We start from the raw sequence: 15,950 nt of genomic DNA on the forward strand, positions 1-15,950 counted from the left end.
TTCGAGCGTTCATAATAAGAAGAACCTACAGAAATGTCAAGAAGCCATAATACCACATAAATATAGGTAGCAACTTCGTGGTACCCAGAGGGATAATAGGTTCATATTTTGTTAGTTTCTTGCGTAATGCAAAAGGAGATTAGCAAGCTTCTTATATTCTGTTTCCTCCCGAGAGAAAGCTATCATGAAGATCAAGAGAGGAAATGATTTCCTTGCCTGGCACAAATGAGTCACAGAAAATGACCTTCTTTGTAGTCTAATTTAGACCCAAGAATCCTCTGAAGAGCTGATAATATAAACCCATATGGCTTGGATGAAGAAAAGTTGGAAGAGATATAGTCATTAACAGACTCATCCACATCTTAAAAAGCAGCATTTCGCTTTGCCTGGATTTTTTGATCAAACTGCTAGCAGCTGCAAACCTCATGTTGCACGCACATGTTATCTGTAATACGCAGATACACATGTGATATGCTGGTGTTGAGGTTTTATTTCAACAATGGAGATATTGACAAAGGAATGCACATTCCTTGGCTGCTTCTTTCATGCATTTAGTGTCTTTAAAAATACATATTCATGCAGTTTTGAAACATTGATTTCATTTATGTTGTTGGACTACACCGCGTGTAGGTTTGGAGGCAGATGTTTGTTACAGCGGAAGCAAAAAGCTTTTTAGCCTTCTGTCAAGAAAACAGAGAGAACAGAAAATAAACTAACACCCTGATACACAGAAGCACTGTCAAAGAGCTTCAGGAAAAAAAAGGGCTGGTAGGAAACCAGAAGAGGAGCTGGACAGCGCAGTGAGCTGTAAGTTGCAACAATTTGTAGGTTCTCGTGTGGAGAAGCTGAATTATTCCGTAGTGAAGAGTGTAAGAAGGTGCCAGCCTTTTTTTTATATACTTTCTCTCTCTATTTTTTTTTTAATTACCAGGGTGGGTTTTTCTGTAGGCATTTTGATAGTTTCTTTTATGCTGAAGTGCAGAAGTTGGTGGCACTTGACTGTTTTAGAGAAAAAGCTGTCTCTTGTTTAATTTTGCCACAGCCTCCGTGGACATATCCACGCTCTTGGTAAAGCAAGGCCATCCCGAAAAACAGCCTTTGCACTACCCCTTAAGCGAGCCTGGAAGCGTAGCCTCGGGTAAGCACACAGCCCTAAAGCTGCCCAACGCGCCCCTGTGACCCAGATGCACCTTTGGATTGGGATCCTTTCCTTTCAGGCTGCTTATGATCGTGAGCAAGGCATTTCAAAGTGTCATAGCTGAAGGGCCTCTTGCTTTTCATAATAAAAAAATGGGAGTCGTGACAGGTTTTGTTTCTCTTTTTTACCAATGACTGTGGTACACCACACACCCTCATAAGCACCACTGCTAGCAAAGAGAGTTGCAAGCAACACCTAAGGTCAGGGTGTGAAGGGGGCAACCATCACTCTAGGCAACAGTGTGAATTTGTCCTGGGTCAAAATTTACGAGTTCTGACTGCAAATTTGGGTGCACAAGAAGGGGTGGGAAGTTTATGTATTGTCTGGTTTTGTGAAGATAGAATAAATGGGTTATAGGTAGATAGATCATTTCTTTGCTGGACATAAAGGAGATAGGAGTGCCATGGCTATCTGAGAAGAGCACAACTGCAAATTGGGAAGGATAGTCCATCTGCTGAGAGTAACTCTTACAGCAGCAAATGCTGGGAACAGAATTGATTTTTTGTAATGACTATTTTGGGGTCAACTTTCTGCAGATGAAAAAAGCTTTGACTGGAAAATGAGGTCAATTGAAGTCTTTATGTACCAAAGGCAAGCACAGCAATCAAAGAGAAGTAAAATATTTTATCTGGGATGTCTATAATATTTAGAGCAAGGAAACAGGTTTCTCCCCAATCTTGTTCGGGAAGACTTATCAGTTCCCAGTATCAGCATGTAGAAGAAGGGTTTTTTTTTTGATTACTGAATCATCACAGGTACAAAGATAGCTTTTTTTTTTTTCTTCTTTTTTCTTTTTTTTTTTTTAAGAGGTCTGTGAGCTCCATTTGTGAGCTTGATTGGAGTCAGGTTATAGAGATCCTGACAATAGGGAAAGCAAATCCACTTGCTTATAGCCAAAATGTTTATTTCTGCCTGTGTACAGCATTGTGCATAAGAGTTGTTTGTTCTTCTTCAGTGAGGTGACTCTGGGCCCACATTTATTTTGTGCAAACATGTTCAAGATGTGTGCATGTGTGGTGAAGGAGCAAAATCAGCAACTGCTGTGTATCCCCTTTTATTTGTGAGCATGTACTGAGTGTTAAAGCAGGCCTGTAGAACATGCATTTTCTAAAACTGTTTGCTTGCTGCATCCAGCATCTAAGAGGCAAGAACAGGATGGCCAGTGAGTGTCCTCGTTAAAATGTGAGCTATTTTATCAGTGTACTTGCAGCTCCTGTTCAGGCTGGAAGGTGAGACAAAAATAGGGGAGGTAGAAGGATCGTGACAGGTGGAATTGGGATTAAAACGGGAAAATGCTAGAGAGAGATGAGGGTATCACAGGGGGATACAAAGGACCAGCAGGCAGAGGAGCTCAGGCATTGCAGTGAGCTGGAAGCATTAGGGGGAAGACGATATATGTGGTAGGTCCGACTGGGATAACGTAAAGGAGGGTACAGCAGACATTGGGCATATTGCAGCTGGGAGGAGGGAATTATGGCAGGGATGTTGGCAAGTGGCAAGCCTGTGCTTTATTACATCCCTTCAGAGCCTCGTGCTATAAAAATATTTTTGCCAAATGATCGACGTTGCTTGGCTATGCAGCCAGCGAGCGCACAGTAAGGCAGGCAGCTCCTGGCGATAACTCATGGCTCCCCTTGCTAGCTGTGAGCTGCAAAACCCACACGCCTCAGGCTTTCCTATAAGCTGACCTCCACGGCCGCTGTAGCTCCTTCTTGAGTTGTCATTTGCTCTTCTAGCTCGCCTGGACAACTTCTCCCCTACAGACTGCCTAAGAATTTACTTGGGATCTCCCCCACAGACTGTATACCTTGTGGGATTTACTTGGGATCTGCCTTCTGATTTCTTGCTGTGCTTTGACAGTTTGCTTCCACTTAGTATATATGTATATATTCTTAATATACAAGGTGTATATTCTTAATATATGTGAAGTTGTCCTTAACCTGCTTGCCTTTCTCTCCTGAAATTCACAGCTAGGGCGGGAAGGCACTTAGTGGTGGGTTTGTTTGCTTGTGCTTGGCTTTTATTTCCATTTTTTTCTTCCCTGCGGGCTGGAGAAGCAGCCTTTGGCTGCGCTTCTCCGCTGAGCTGGAGGGCGAGGCGAGGGGGCCGGTGAGGGGGAGAGGGCTGAGGTGGACGTGGCTGAGGGGACTCAGGGCTGAGGAGACTCAGGGCTGAGGGGGCACAGGGCTGAGGGGGAGCCCGCGGCCCCCTGCCGGCGGCGGCGGGCTGAGCGGCAGGCAGCGGCCCAATGAGCGGCGCCGCCGGCCGCCCGCTGGCCAATGAGGCGGCGGCGGCGGGGCGGGGGGCGGGCGCTGGCGGCGGGCGCCGCGCCGCGCTGCGCTCGGCTCGGTTGGGCTCCGCTCGGCTCCGCTGCCGGCCCCGCGCTGCCCGCCGCTGCCCCCCGGGGAGCAGGAGCAGGAGGAAGAGGAGGAGGAGGAGGAGGAGGAGGAAGAGCGCTGCGGCGGCACCATGGCGGTGGAGGAAGAGGGGCTGCGGGTCTTCCAGAGCGTCAGGATTAAAATCGGTGAGGTGCCCGCGGGGGCAGTGCGGTGCCTCGCTGCGGGGCACGCTTTCAGGGCAGGCAGCACGGGCGCGTCCCAAAGGCGGCGGCGGGCGGGGGGGGGGGGGGGGGGGGTTCGGGGTGGGAATTTTTTTCGGGAAAAAATTGGCTAATGGGGTTTGTGGGCGGGAGGGGGGATCGGGGGGGCGAGCAGCGGGCAGCGGCTCGGGGCTGAGCTCGTGGAGGCGCTGCCGAGAGTTAACGCGGGTGCGGGGTAGTGAGGACGGGGGTGAGGACGGGTTTCAGCGGGGGGTGCGAGGAGGAGAAGCCCCTCTCCCGGCTCCTCGGGGGCGGCGAGGCGAGGCTGCGGTGGCGGGATGCCGGCTGCGGCCGGCCGTGCCGCTGGGCTGCGGCAGGGGGCGGTAAGCGGTGCGGGCACGGCGCCCCGCCGCTGCCTGCCGCCTGCCGGGGGGCTCCTCGGCACCCCCGGCCGGGCTGAGGGGGCGGGTGCCCCGAAGTCGGGCGGTGTCCCGCAGCTGGGTGCCTTCTGTGGTGTTTTCCTCCTCGGTCCGCTTGGGTTCGGCGTGCCCTCCGAGCGGTCGGGCTCACCAGCCACTTTCCGTCCTTCCGAAGAGCGTTTTGCGGCCGGGTTCTGACTGATCTCCGGCTTTCAGATAGATCCTTTCCTTGCCTGTGTGCAGCCTCTCTGCTGCAGCCCGTGAGTGGGGGCCCCAGCACGTAAGTACGCTCGGTGTCAGCCCGAAGCAGTGCAGGACTGATGCCCTGAAGGATCAGTGCCAACGCGCCGCCAGATCGGGGTGGAGCACCCGCGGCGGCACCCCTTTCTTTACGGGGAGGCTGAGGCAGCCCGGAGGATCCAGGCTGTCCGCAAGGTTGGTAGCCCAGAAGCGCTTGGATGCCCTGGTGTCGTATTATTGCCGTGGCTGGGTCCTGCGCTTCCAAGAAGCTGCAGGTAAATGCAGGTGTTTTATGCCACCGGTGTTACTTGCTCTTCTAGGACTGATGGGCCGCATTTTTAGGTAGATGGGGAATAATATCCCAGATTTTCCCAATGCTTCCCCGTTCTGAATAGTGCTGGTTTTAGCCTTGCTTGGATTTGGCTCGAGCCGTCTGTTTCATCTGCTGAAAACGTGAACCCTGAGCTGCTTAGGAGCCCGCCTTTCCCTCGTCTGTTTCCCACTGCCACCGGTGGGCTGTTTCCAAAAAAATGCCCCATTGAGACACGGAGGTCGCGGAGCAGCAGTACGAACTCTGCCGCGGCAGTGTTAGGAGGGTTTGTTCCTGCGCCACCTCTTGTCCAATTTCTGGTTTCTTCTGTGGTTTGTTGAATTGAAAGAACTCGGTGCCTGGCTACTTCTGCTCACGTCTGTTGCGAGGAAGTGACATACTGTGAAAAGCAAAAAGTAATGCCTGCGCTAAGGACCGCGCTCTTCAGATGTCTATTCGAAATTGATTTATTTTGGCTTCCCTTCGCTGAAACCGTTGTCCTCTTGTCTTTTTCTCCGTAATTGAAAATTATTTTTGCCGGAATTCCTTATGCGTAAACAAAACAATGTGTCATGTAAGACTAAACAAACACTTCCTATAAGATTGCCACTTTGAGGAAGTGTGCAGTGCTGATATTTCCATGAGTCAGTGTTTCAAAACCTGCAAGGAAACAACATAGGACTCTATGCCTGGTGATTGGCTGGAAAAACTACAAAGAGAGTGCTTCTGCTTGACAACATGACTGGGGTTGTGCTGTTAATAGTATTTAGTAAACATACTGTACTTAATTGCTCCTTTTTTCTCCTTAAATGGCATCAGCTAGTAAGCTTTCAGTTGAAAAAATTAAGGCTCACGTTCAGCGTTTCGTCAGGAAGGCTAGCGGGGAACTTTCTGGCAGGTTGTACTTCGTGCATTGATTTGTACTTGGACATCTGAAGAAACTGCTCACTTGTGAATTCTTGCAGTAAAGTAATGGGCTTTCTGTGTCCTCAGAAATCTTGAATTCTTGTCTCTAGGGGTAGGAGGCTCTGCTCTAAAACTGTTTCTAGCTGTGGCTAGGCTTGTCATATAGGTTTAACTCTCCCATAGCTTTGCAAGAATCTGTGGTACAGGAGGAAGCTGCCCTTGACAAGGCTGATGGAGCCCCCCGTTTACTGAATGGGACCCGTTTGCTCATCGTTTGGTTCATCTCGGAGGTCACAGTGGTCCCCCTGATACAGCACAAGTGCTCACAGCAGTTTAAGATGCTCACCAGCTTGTAAAGCTCCTTGGAAAGGGCCACGAATGGACCTTGGTGGTTGCAGGTGTTGAGGTCACAGTCTAAAATGTGGGGCTTCTGGCAGCCTAGACTCTCCATAGTGCTACGTGTGATCAGAGACATGAAGCTGTAAATTTTTTGTGATAAACGTTGGCTACTACCATGTATAGGCTGGTGCTGCATTCGCAACTTATCCCTTTTCAAAGGATAAAACCGAAAATCTCATTTATGTTGTGCCGGTCCTGGTGACTAGATGAGGATTGTTTGTCTGTAGACTGTGCTGCCTCTTTGGCTCTTAGTTTTGCTGTGCCTTCTTTGCTAATTCATAGAGAGCTGTGTGGTTTAAGACGTTGTGAAAGGAATTAAGCTTTTCTGTGGGAAGCTGAGAGTCTTAGGTGAAATCAGGCAATGAGTATTTGCTTAAGTGCTAGTGTACTAGTCCTTAAGCAGATTGATTGCCAAGAGAGAAAGTAGTTACTGCCCTTCCACCATTAAGCTTGGTACAGAATAAATGTTTGGGAGGATTGCCTCTCTGCATTTCTGTGAGGGTAAGGAGGGGCTATCTTGTCTCTGAAAAACTTCAGGCCTCCCTCAGTCTGATAATTCTAAGGCTGATCAGGGAAATCCATTTTGCCGTGAGAAGATGTCCTTCTTAATGTTGTCTGTTGGGATTTAGTGCCTTGTCTTCAGTGGTTACTCATGGAAGTAAGTAAGTGCAACTAAACGTGCTCACCGCGTAATGCTGTAAAAGGATTTATCCCCACTTAAATGGGGCATAAGGTTGTTGCACAGATATTTTTAGAATAAGTGAGTTTTCCCACTTACGTCTTTCTATATATAGACAAATATCGTAGTCAACAATTATTTAGGAATTGAAAGATCTTTCTTATTAAGATGTCAGTGATCTTTTAGTGTTTCAAAGTTAGTGGAGCAACAAGTAAAGAAAGGAAGAAAAGTTATTTGCATCTCACCCTGAATATATTCGCGACTTCTCAAGATTGTTTCTGCACCTTAAGAAGTTAACAAGTACAGTTTAAACTGATGCTGTGTAGGTAAAATAAAGTGGCAAATTGCACTGTTATTAATTGTAATGCTAAAGTCTATTTAAGGCTCGAGCCTGACAGACTCTAGAGGGTGCAGAATAGATTATGCAGATTTTTCACCACTGCTTTAATATTTCAACTCAGCAGGGGTTGGTAGCTGTTGTGTTGGGCGTGCTGAGTGGAAAAGACCTGGGACCAGTGCTGTCCCTCGAGAAGGGAGTGCTGCCATCACTCTTCATGTGTCAGGAACAGCCGTTCTTGGAGCGAGTGTGGAGACCAAAGCAGAGTTTCTCCAAGTCAGAGAAAGAAACCAAGGTAGCAGTGGAAAATACTTCAGTGAACTTGGTTTTTGAAGAAATGGAAGATGCTTGCATTTGGGGTTGCCAGCCTGACATGACATTATCCATGAATTAATCATTTTTTACTTAAAAGAAAGTTTATATATGGAATCACAGAATCATTAGGGTTGGAAGAGCCCTCCAAGATCACCTGGTCCAACCATCCCCCTACCACCAATGTCACCCACTGAACCATGTCCCTGAGCACCACGTCCAACCTCTCCTTGAACACCCCCAGGGACGGTGACTCCACCACCTCCCTGGGCAACCCGTCCCAGTGCCTGACTGCTCTTTCTGAGAAGAAATGGCTCCTCAGTTCCAGCCTAAAGACAGTGACTTGGCTTTTAGAGTGTGTGGAGATAAATACTCATGAGTGAAACCATTAAACGTATGCTCAAAGCCTCTGATACCAGGAAGCAATTTTTTTTCCCCCCCTGTTTTGGAATTAATACATTTGGAAAAAAAAAAAAAGCGTTCTCTAATCTCTGCCACGAGAGCTAATAGTGTTTTCTTGCCTTCTCATGGAGGTGATTATCTGCTGGTCAAAGTACCAAATGCTCTTACATCAGGACGTTATGTAAGTGCTGGATGCCTTAGCTTTACGGTTTCCCAGCAAACGCTCTTGAAAACTTTTAACTTCGTTGAAACACTCTCCATTCTCTTAAAAAAAATGGCTGAAAATGCATTCTCTATTCCTTAAATTTGCTAAATCACTGGGTCCTGTGTTTGTGGGTCTCTCTTCGTCCTGATGCTGACCTCCCTGGGTCCCGTGCACGGCCCTGGGGCTGTCTTGGCACGGGTGGGTGCCCCAGGCTCAGCTCCTGGACACCTTCACCCAGGTTGGTTTGTGGCTCCTGGTGAAGGAAGGCTTTCCATGCAAACACTGAAAGGGGTTTTCAGCCTACAGCAAGACTAGAAAATACAATCTTAAAACAAAAAACTTCTAAAATACCATTGGTTTTGTACATCAGGTTAAAATTCGTAAAGCAGATGGGCACAGTGGACTGCGGATGGACCTTCAGGTATTCCCTCTGTCCTTTCTCCATCCGTGACCGATGAGGGACCTACGGATGTCCATTGTAGAAGTACAAATTCTGTTTGAATTCTGTTTGAAGTTCTGTTGAAGGCAGCACTTACACTTCAGTGAGAGCCGAATTAAATCTCCGAGTAGCTCACGTAGCAATTCCTCTCTTGGGGAGGAGCGGAAGGATGAGGCAAAATCCACTTAGGGTTGTTAAAGGGTACTTAATACCTTTAATTTTGTGACAATTCACTTGTGGGTAAATCCTCTGCAAACTGGTGGTTGGAGAATAAATCTTACACTTTTCCTGTGTGCGAGAGGAAGAGGCCTGGAATAAAGACAGAGGACTGTAGCCTTTGCTGAATACGGGAAAAGATGTAAAAAGATGTAAAAATCACACGGTTAGGTTACTCGTAATCATTTCAACCCAGCAAGTGTTTAGCCATGTATGTCGAGGAAAAATGAATGTTTGTGTGCTGGTGGACTGGTAATGCATCTGGGGAGCAAGTCAGCCAAATCAGCCAAGGCATATATTAATTTTAATTAAAACATGCACTAAGACTGCTTTATGTCTTAAGGTTGGGTTTTTGAACCTTCTAGTACCGGGGGTTTATCTGTCTTGGGGCAGAATCAAGGAGAAGGTTGAGAGGTGGTGGAGGTGGTAACAGGTTATGTTTTATTAAACCTAAAAGCTGGTTGCACGTTCTGGATGGCTATCTTAGCTTCTCATTTTAACAACATTTACTGAAATTTACAAAGTGTCTTTGGCTTCTTCAGCCTAGTGGACTGGTGACCGTATTTAGGATCCCACTAAAAGCTTTGTTTCGGAATAAAACCAAAACAAATCCAGCTTCCTTCCTCCCCCTTCCTAACCTCTACCAAGGGAAAGCAACTTCCCTGAAACTTCAGATGTTGTTTTCCTCCTATAGAAGAACTTTTCTGGGTGAAAGTTTTGCAAAACAAAATGTGAATCTTTAAAATTACGAAGAGCTGGATTTTCTTTCCCCCCTATTTTCATTTCTCGAATTTTTCATGGATCATTGCCAAGTGTTAAATACTTTACAGATTTAGTGGAAAGTGTGAGGGCTTTGGGTTTTCCTTTTATTTTTCTCCCTTTTTCTGTCTGAAAGGGAAAAAAGGCGTAGCATATCTGTATTTTTGAGGTCTTCCAAGGAAAGAACGAAAATATTGAAGACTTCATAGGCTGGTCTGACTTGCTCTCCTTCTGAGTTTGGTCGGGAGTGCCGCTCTTCAGATTTACCTTCTGGACCTCAGATATCTTCTTTAACCTTTTTCGTTCTGGCTAGAGACTCAGCATTTGCTGGTTGTTCCCTCTCCCCTGGGGAGCACTGGGACAAAATGCAGATCCCTTCAGTAGCCCAGCGACTGTGCCTTGCTGTTCCCTACTTGCTGGGGTGTGTAACCGTGTGGCTGCATCACCAGTATCCAAAAAGGATTCGTAGGATGTGATGGGGAATTGCGGCAGTGCCAAAGGGGAGGAAGGTTCGTGTCTGTGTGAACGGCTGGTGGGTTTCAGCAGGTAGCGCCCATTGCAATGTTCAGTGTGTGCCAGTGTTAGTGGACAAACATTAGATGAAACTTCTCATTTTAGCCACGTGCAACATATTTCTAAAAATCCTTGAAGTTCAGTTGGGAAGACCAAGTATTTTTGCAATAACGGGAGGAGGGGGACTCTGCTAATAATGTAGGTCTACGTCCCGTAAGATGTGACCTTGAACTTTTTTTTTTTTTTTCACAATGACTTTAGGAGGAAATGCACGTTTGTCATCGTACTTGTTACTCAAAGGCATTTCAAAATCCATTTAAAAGAAATCTGCCTTGCAAGGCCCGAGCTGGTGTTTCAAAAAAGGAACTTCAGGCTTCGGAGACCTTGGGTTACATAAAGAGCAGAAGCGTTTGAACTCGTGAAGGATTTTCGTTTCCCAGGGTCTTACCACTCTTTATTTTCTAATTTGGAACTGGAGGAATGAAGTTTGAGTGACTGCTAACTGATTTGCCTTGCGTTTAAGTTTCACAGGGCTCTAACAGTCCGAGTATTGAACGACTGAGAACTTGAAGCACTCAGTTTACAGTCGTGCTTCTGTTACGGCTGCCTCTGTGGAGTTCTTGTGTTTAAAAAAGCAGCTCCAACAAGCCAGATGCTCTGACACTGGGGTTTTAAACTCCTTAAAAATAAGAGAGAGGCGACGAAGTTTGTTTTTCCTACTGTTTCCAATTTCTTCTAAAAATATTTCTGTTTACAAATTGTTTACAGCTACTTACTTTTGTTCGAGAGCTCCAGAAGAAAACGGTTAGCGGGAGCCTTTTACAAGGCCTTAGCTGACTGTTGCTTGTATTTCCCAGCTGGTGTTGGAGTACATCTGGAATCTATGAAATTCCTTTCTTTGTTCCTCATTTCCTGTCTCATTCAGGACTACGCTGCAGCTCTCTGAAAGCTATGGCTCTTAGGATCTTCTCCCGAGCTGTGTGTTTCAAAGCATTTCCCAAGTTCCTGAAGGTGGCTGTAAGTTCCTTGTGTCTTAACAGCGTAATTGAACCGTGTCCTGAAACTCCTAAGACGGGCAGTTTCAGTGTTTGGACGACAAATAGTTTCACTGGTTTTTCTGGCAGTCGTTCAGCTCGGAGAATTGTAGGAAGGAGGGTGTTAGGAAGAGCAGAAAAATCTGCTAGATGGTATAAAAGCTCCCTTTCTTCGCCGCTCTCTCTTCCCCCCCGGAACAATCACCGGCTTGTGATACAAAACGAGATCTATTTTGCAGGAGACACGGGGTGTGACATTTTACAGTTGCTTTCAGAGTCTGGCTGGAGGAGCTGGTGGCTGCTGCCGAGCACAGGGACACAGCCTCGGAAAATCGAGCTCGGGGAGCGTGACAAAATGTGAGAGCCATGTGTGCCTGAAACAAAAACAAGCCGTTCCCCAGCCCGGCAGTGTTTAAATTAAAGACTCACTGGCGTGAATTGCATTGTTGCAATTCGCCTAGCAGCGGCCGAGCGAGAGGGAACGCGGCCGTCTAACAGAATTGCGCTTATTTTTGGCAAGACCGCTTGTTGTTTTTTTTTCTAACCAACAAAGCATCTGACAAAAAATGCGTTTTTATGAATGCTCACATCCTGAAGCTATCGGAGCGGCTGGCCAAGTTCTCCAGAGCAAGAGGAAGCCCTCTGTCATCCAGTGGTTGCCGCCACCTGCCAGCTGTGACATCTCCGAGGTAGAGACGAGCTGCTGCCTGCTAGCTGCACCCGCGTCGGATCTGTTGTGGTAGGATGCCCGTTCAAAGCCTTCTTCGTGAGACACCTGCTGCTGGATGCAGCTTGCATTGCGAGCCTTGCTCCTCCTCTTTATACACGCACCGGCTGTTTTCCCTTCCATTTTTGAGCGGTAGAGGATCTCTGAAATGGCAGCAGTTGCCCTCACGGAGAACTTTAATTTTGAGCTGCCTCTTTTATGCAATTTAGCAGATAGAAACAAGTACCACTGTAGCACTGTGAGACCTGTCAGGTCTCTAGAGATTGGATTTTCAGATTTGCCAACGCCAGTTTCTTTTTTATCTTCTGATTTTTTTTTTAAATGTCACTAACAGAAAGTATATCATTGATTACATTAAAAGCCTTGTAAATACGTGTAGCTTCACATTATATTTATTCCATGTTCTTCTAAGTAAACCCCAAGAATTGCTGCTTGTCTTCCCCAAAGTTTGCAAAAGTAGTGGAAGAACTGTGAATCCAGCAGTTGGCTGAAATACATCTTTCAGCAGAGCGTGTGGGTGCGGTGTAAGGTGGCACATCTCCTTTTGTAAGGTTCTCAGGTCTTCTGCAGCTGTATAAAAGTGACAGTACTGCTCAGTGTGGCTGTGAACTGGGTAAAACTGAAGTTATTTTGCTCTGTAGGTGATTATCGTTTCTTACGGGCTGTGTTGTGCTCTGTTTTAGGGAGGCAGAAAGCTTGCACCTGCCCTGTTCAAGTCATAGAGGAGTAGTGCTCCTGTAAGATTTATGCCCCGCACTGACCAGCATTAAGGTCCTTCTCGTGGTCTGGGCAGACTCTCAGTAGCCTAGACCCAGCCTGGTCATAGAGACCTCCTTCAGGCCATGTTTCCCTGCTGCACTGAGACCTTGACTCTACTCTTGCCTGCTTCCAGAGATCAGGAGGAGTTGGGTTTTGCCTCCATAAACACGGTGGTGAAGTTTGGACCTCCCTTTCCCTTTCCCTTTCCCTTTCCCTTTCCCTTTCCCTTTCCCTTTCCCTTTCCCTTTCCCTTTCCCTTTCCCTTTCCCTTTCCCTTTCCCTTTCCCTTTCCCTTTCCCTTTCCCTTTCCCTTTCCCTTTCCCTTTCCCTTTCCCTTTCCCTTTCCCTTTCCCTTTCCCTTTCCCTTTCCCTTTCCCTTTCCCTTTCCCTTTCCCTTTCCCTTTCCCTTTCCCTAAAATTGCTTGAGAGGAGGGGGAAGGAAAGCCAAGAAACAACTAATTTTTATTCAGACCCATACTCCTTGCTGTCTGTCTTTGAGCAGTGAGGCAGGAGCTTTTGACAGGGAATAAAAAGTGCCTGGGGGAATTTGGGATGTTGGGATAGAGCAAAGTAAGTTCAGTGCAAATGAAGCTCTAGCAGGCTGATAATCAGTTTGCTTTGACACCTGCTTTTGTGACAGCGTTCCAGAAAGATGTGGGTTTGAAAGTAAAAAATAAAAAATTAACTGAACGACTGTTTTAAGTCAACTTCAGGACTGAATGTAACTAATCTCTGTAACAGTCTAGGTGGAAATGTTATTGCTATTAGAGTTCTGTGGTAACACCAACGAATTTTTGGTGTGCTGTTGCCCTGCTTCTGGTAACGGGAGTAGGTAATGTGGTCCTTCAGGTAACAGAAAGTTGGTATTTCATCCTCTTGAATGTAGGCTTTTCTTTCTTGTACAAAGCAAATCTCTGGAACTGGGAGAGTATTTTTCTCCTAGTTCCGCGACATCTTACTTAGGTATAATTGAACCATGTCAAAATTGCGTTTTTATTTTATTTTATTTTTATTGTTTGTGTCTCTTTGTGCCAGTTGCTTTAAGGTGGGGTCCCTAATTCAGCACTACCTTGCAGACTGCATTGGGAGCGCCGCGGGAGCACACGGTCTGCTTAACAGACCACGCACAGTGCCAAAACGAAATATCTTCTCCAAAAAGGGCTTAGATCTGAACGCGAGCTTAAATGTCTGTGAGTTAGTGCCAGGCTGCAGGGATGCCAAAAATCCTCTTGTAGTGCAGGGGCTTAACTAGGTGCTTCAGAATACGATCCAAAAAAGCCTCTACCTGTGGGGGTGACGTGCCTGGAGGAAATACTGAACGCAGGGCTCAGCCTGAGCTCCTGCTGCTCTCCAGAGCTCCAGCGTGCGAGTGGGAGAGCGCTGCCACCCGCCCCCGAGAGCACTACGGCGGGACCCCGGAGCTGTGCTTTGAAGGTGGGATTTGGTTCCCTTCACGCTTCTGGAGGAGGCGGTGGTGGTGATTTATTGCTGCCTTTGTTGTTCCCTAGGCCAAGTATTTGATGGTCTTGGGTGTCATGCCCAAAACGCTGATGTATTTTGCAGCGTGTGCGTCCCGTAGGGTGTCAGGCTGGGCTATTTGCGGTGGGGCAGCTGGGGCTCGGACAGAAGGAAAGCACGATGGAGCGTTCTGCTCATAAATTTGGATTCAATATTTTGTATTTATGTCATTGTTTTGGACATGGATGCACGTTTCTAAGTGTCTGGTGGTGGCTTTTTGTCTGTCTTGCCCTCTCAATTCTCCCCCAAAGTTAAAATTTACACAGTGAATGAGGCAGAGCATGCCTCAGAGTGTCTTGTGCTGTGCATCTAGAAAATCCTGGGAGGAGCATGCTCTTCACCTGCTGCAGGCATCCTCTGAAGAGAAGAAGCCTGTTTGTGTTGGTCAGCAGCCCCGATAAGGTTTCCTGCTTCTCTGCCCTAAGTTGGTGCACTTGAAAGTGCCTGTGCCGGCGTGCTGAGCACTCAGAGCTGCCTGGGGAGCAGGCTGTGGGAAGGATGAGCCGCAGCCCACCCACCGTGCGCTAGATTGCTGGCTTTGTGGTGCTTCGGATGTTGGATGATAGCTTTCTGTGGAGAACATGAGATTAACGCTAAAATAGGCCAGCATGGGATGAGGGTGACGACAGCAGAAAGCTGCGAAACATCGTTTTGAGCCAGTGGGTTGGCTTCATTTTAATCGGGATTTTATTTATTTATTTATTTAAACAGATATTAAAGTTCCTGGAACAGAATAGCATCTTATCAAGAACATGCTTAAAGTGTTTCTTGGAGGAGTGGAGCATTTACTTGGCTGTTGATGGAGGGGAACGTGGATTTTTTTGCAAGGCCGTGGACTGAGAGCTTCTGGGGGAGAGGGGGAAGGATGTTGAGGCTTTTCTAAACTAAAACACAAGAAGGTGCTGCTGCAAGTCTTCCGTGGTATTGTTGGTGTCTCTGAAAGGCCTTCAGTTCACCCAGACTTCAGGATCACGTCAGCATTTTATAGGCTTAGCCATGCTCAGTGTACTCATGCTGCTGTTGGCTTGCACTCTCTGAATAATCCAGACTAGATGATTCAGCCCCAAGCCTTCAAGACATGAAACAGTAAGCTTGACCTGGCCCACTTAGTTCATTTTATAGTCTTCTCAGGTCTCTATGTTTTTTTCCTCAGTTCATTAATTCCATAATTAACCTTAATAAGTTTTTATACTAATTATTTGAAAGGCAGCCTGATTTGGGAAAGTCACCGAAGCACTTAGCTGCTGATCTGCCTGTAAGGCTGCCCAGGCAGTCATCTGAGATGATGTGATGCTCTCAGACGCGTATCGTCATTCCCATCTATGAGCCACTCTGGGGCCACGAGGGGTTTGCGTTGCCTACCCCCTGTGCTGAGCATCCAGGAGCTTCCAAAATCAAACACGTGAAACTGAGGGCTACCACCGTGACGTCTACAAACACACGGGACTGGGTACCCCTGTTTCACTATGGCAGTCCTTTCTGCCTACCTCGTCTGCTGTGCAGCTTCCCCCTGCTGAGAGGTGAGGGGCAGGTGCCCCACGGACAGGTCTCCCAGCTGGAATGGACCTGCCTTGGTCAAGCCCAGGGTGGTGAGAGAGCCCTGCTGCCATGGGGAGGGACAGCAGAGGGCAAGGAGGATCCTGTTTCTCTGCCTGGCCAAGTCCTGCTTCCTTCCTTTCGAGATCCTGTTCTTGTCAATCTGCACTTTGAGTCAAATGCCTCACGGGAGGGCTCTCGCAGTGGAAGCCCTGCCAGGCATGTTCAGTACCACGGAAATGAGATGCAGTGCCAGAGCAAGGAGCTCTCACAAGGATCAGAAAGGCCCCCGATTTCTGTTTTTTTTTTGGATTTTTGTTTTGTCTTTATGAAATCCCTGTTCTAAGGGCTGCCTAATCCTCCTTTACACCTTTGACACCTGCAGGACCAGCAGACTTCTCCTGGGTCCATGGAGCTGCTTCAGCCGAAGCACTTGAGGAGAGTAGGAAGAGTTTAGGAGAAAACAATCTTAGTGACCGTTTGGGTCTGAAGAATAGAAACTA

At 47.3% G+C, this 15,950-nt stretch overlaps 1 protein-coding gene across 3 annotated transcripts in view; it reads left to right on the forward strand.

Annotated features, from left to right (window-relative positions):
* The first annotated feature begins 3,496 nt into the window (after window positions 1-3,496).
* The window catches only part of RASA3 (RAS p21 protein activator 3), a 123,040-nt gene continuing 110,586 nt past the window's right edge, over window positions 3,497-15,950 (forward strand). The window contains exon 1 of one of the 3 annotated variants that reach the window (XM_035565576.1): window positions 3,497-3,722. In XM_035565576.1, coding sequence (XP_035421469.1) covers window positions 3,668-3,722 — 55 coding nt within the window. In that variant the 5' untranslated portion in view covers window positions 3,497-3,667. Of the gene's footprint in view, window positions 3,723-3,908; window positions 3,988-15,950 lie in introns of those variants that run through there. The other 2 variants (XM_050708340.1, XM_050708341.1) reach the window with 2 other exon arrangements.

The sequence above is a fragment of the Cygnus atratus genome, chromosome 1, assembly GCF_013377495.2.
Source record: "Cygnus atratus isolate AKBS03 ecotype Queensland, Australia chromosome 1, CAtr_DNAZoo_HiC_assembly, whole genome shotgun sequence".
NCBI lineage: Eukaryota > Metazoa > Chordata > Aves > Anseriformes > Anatidae > Cygnus > Cygnus atratus.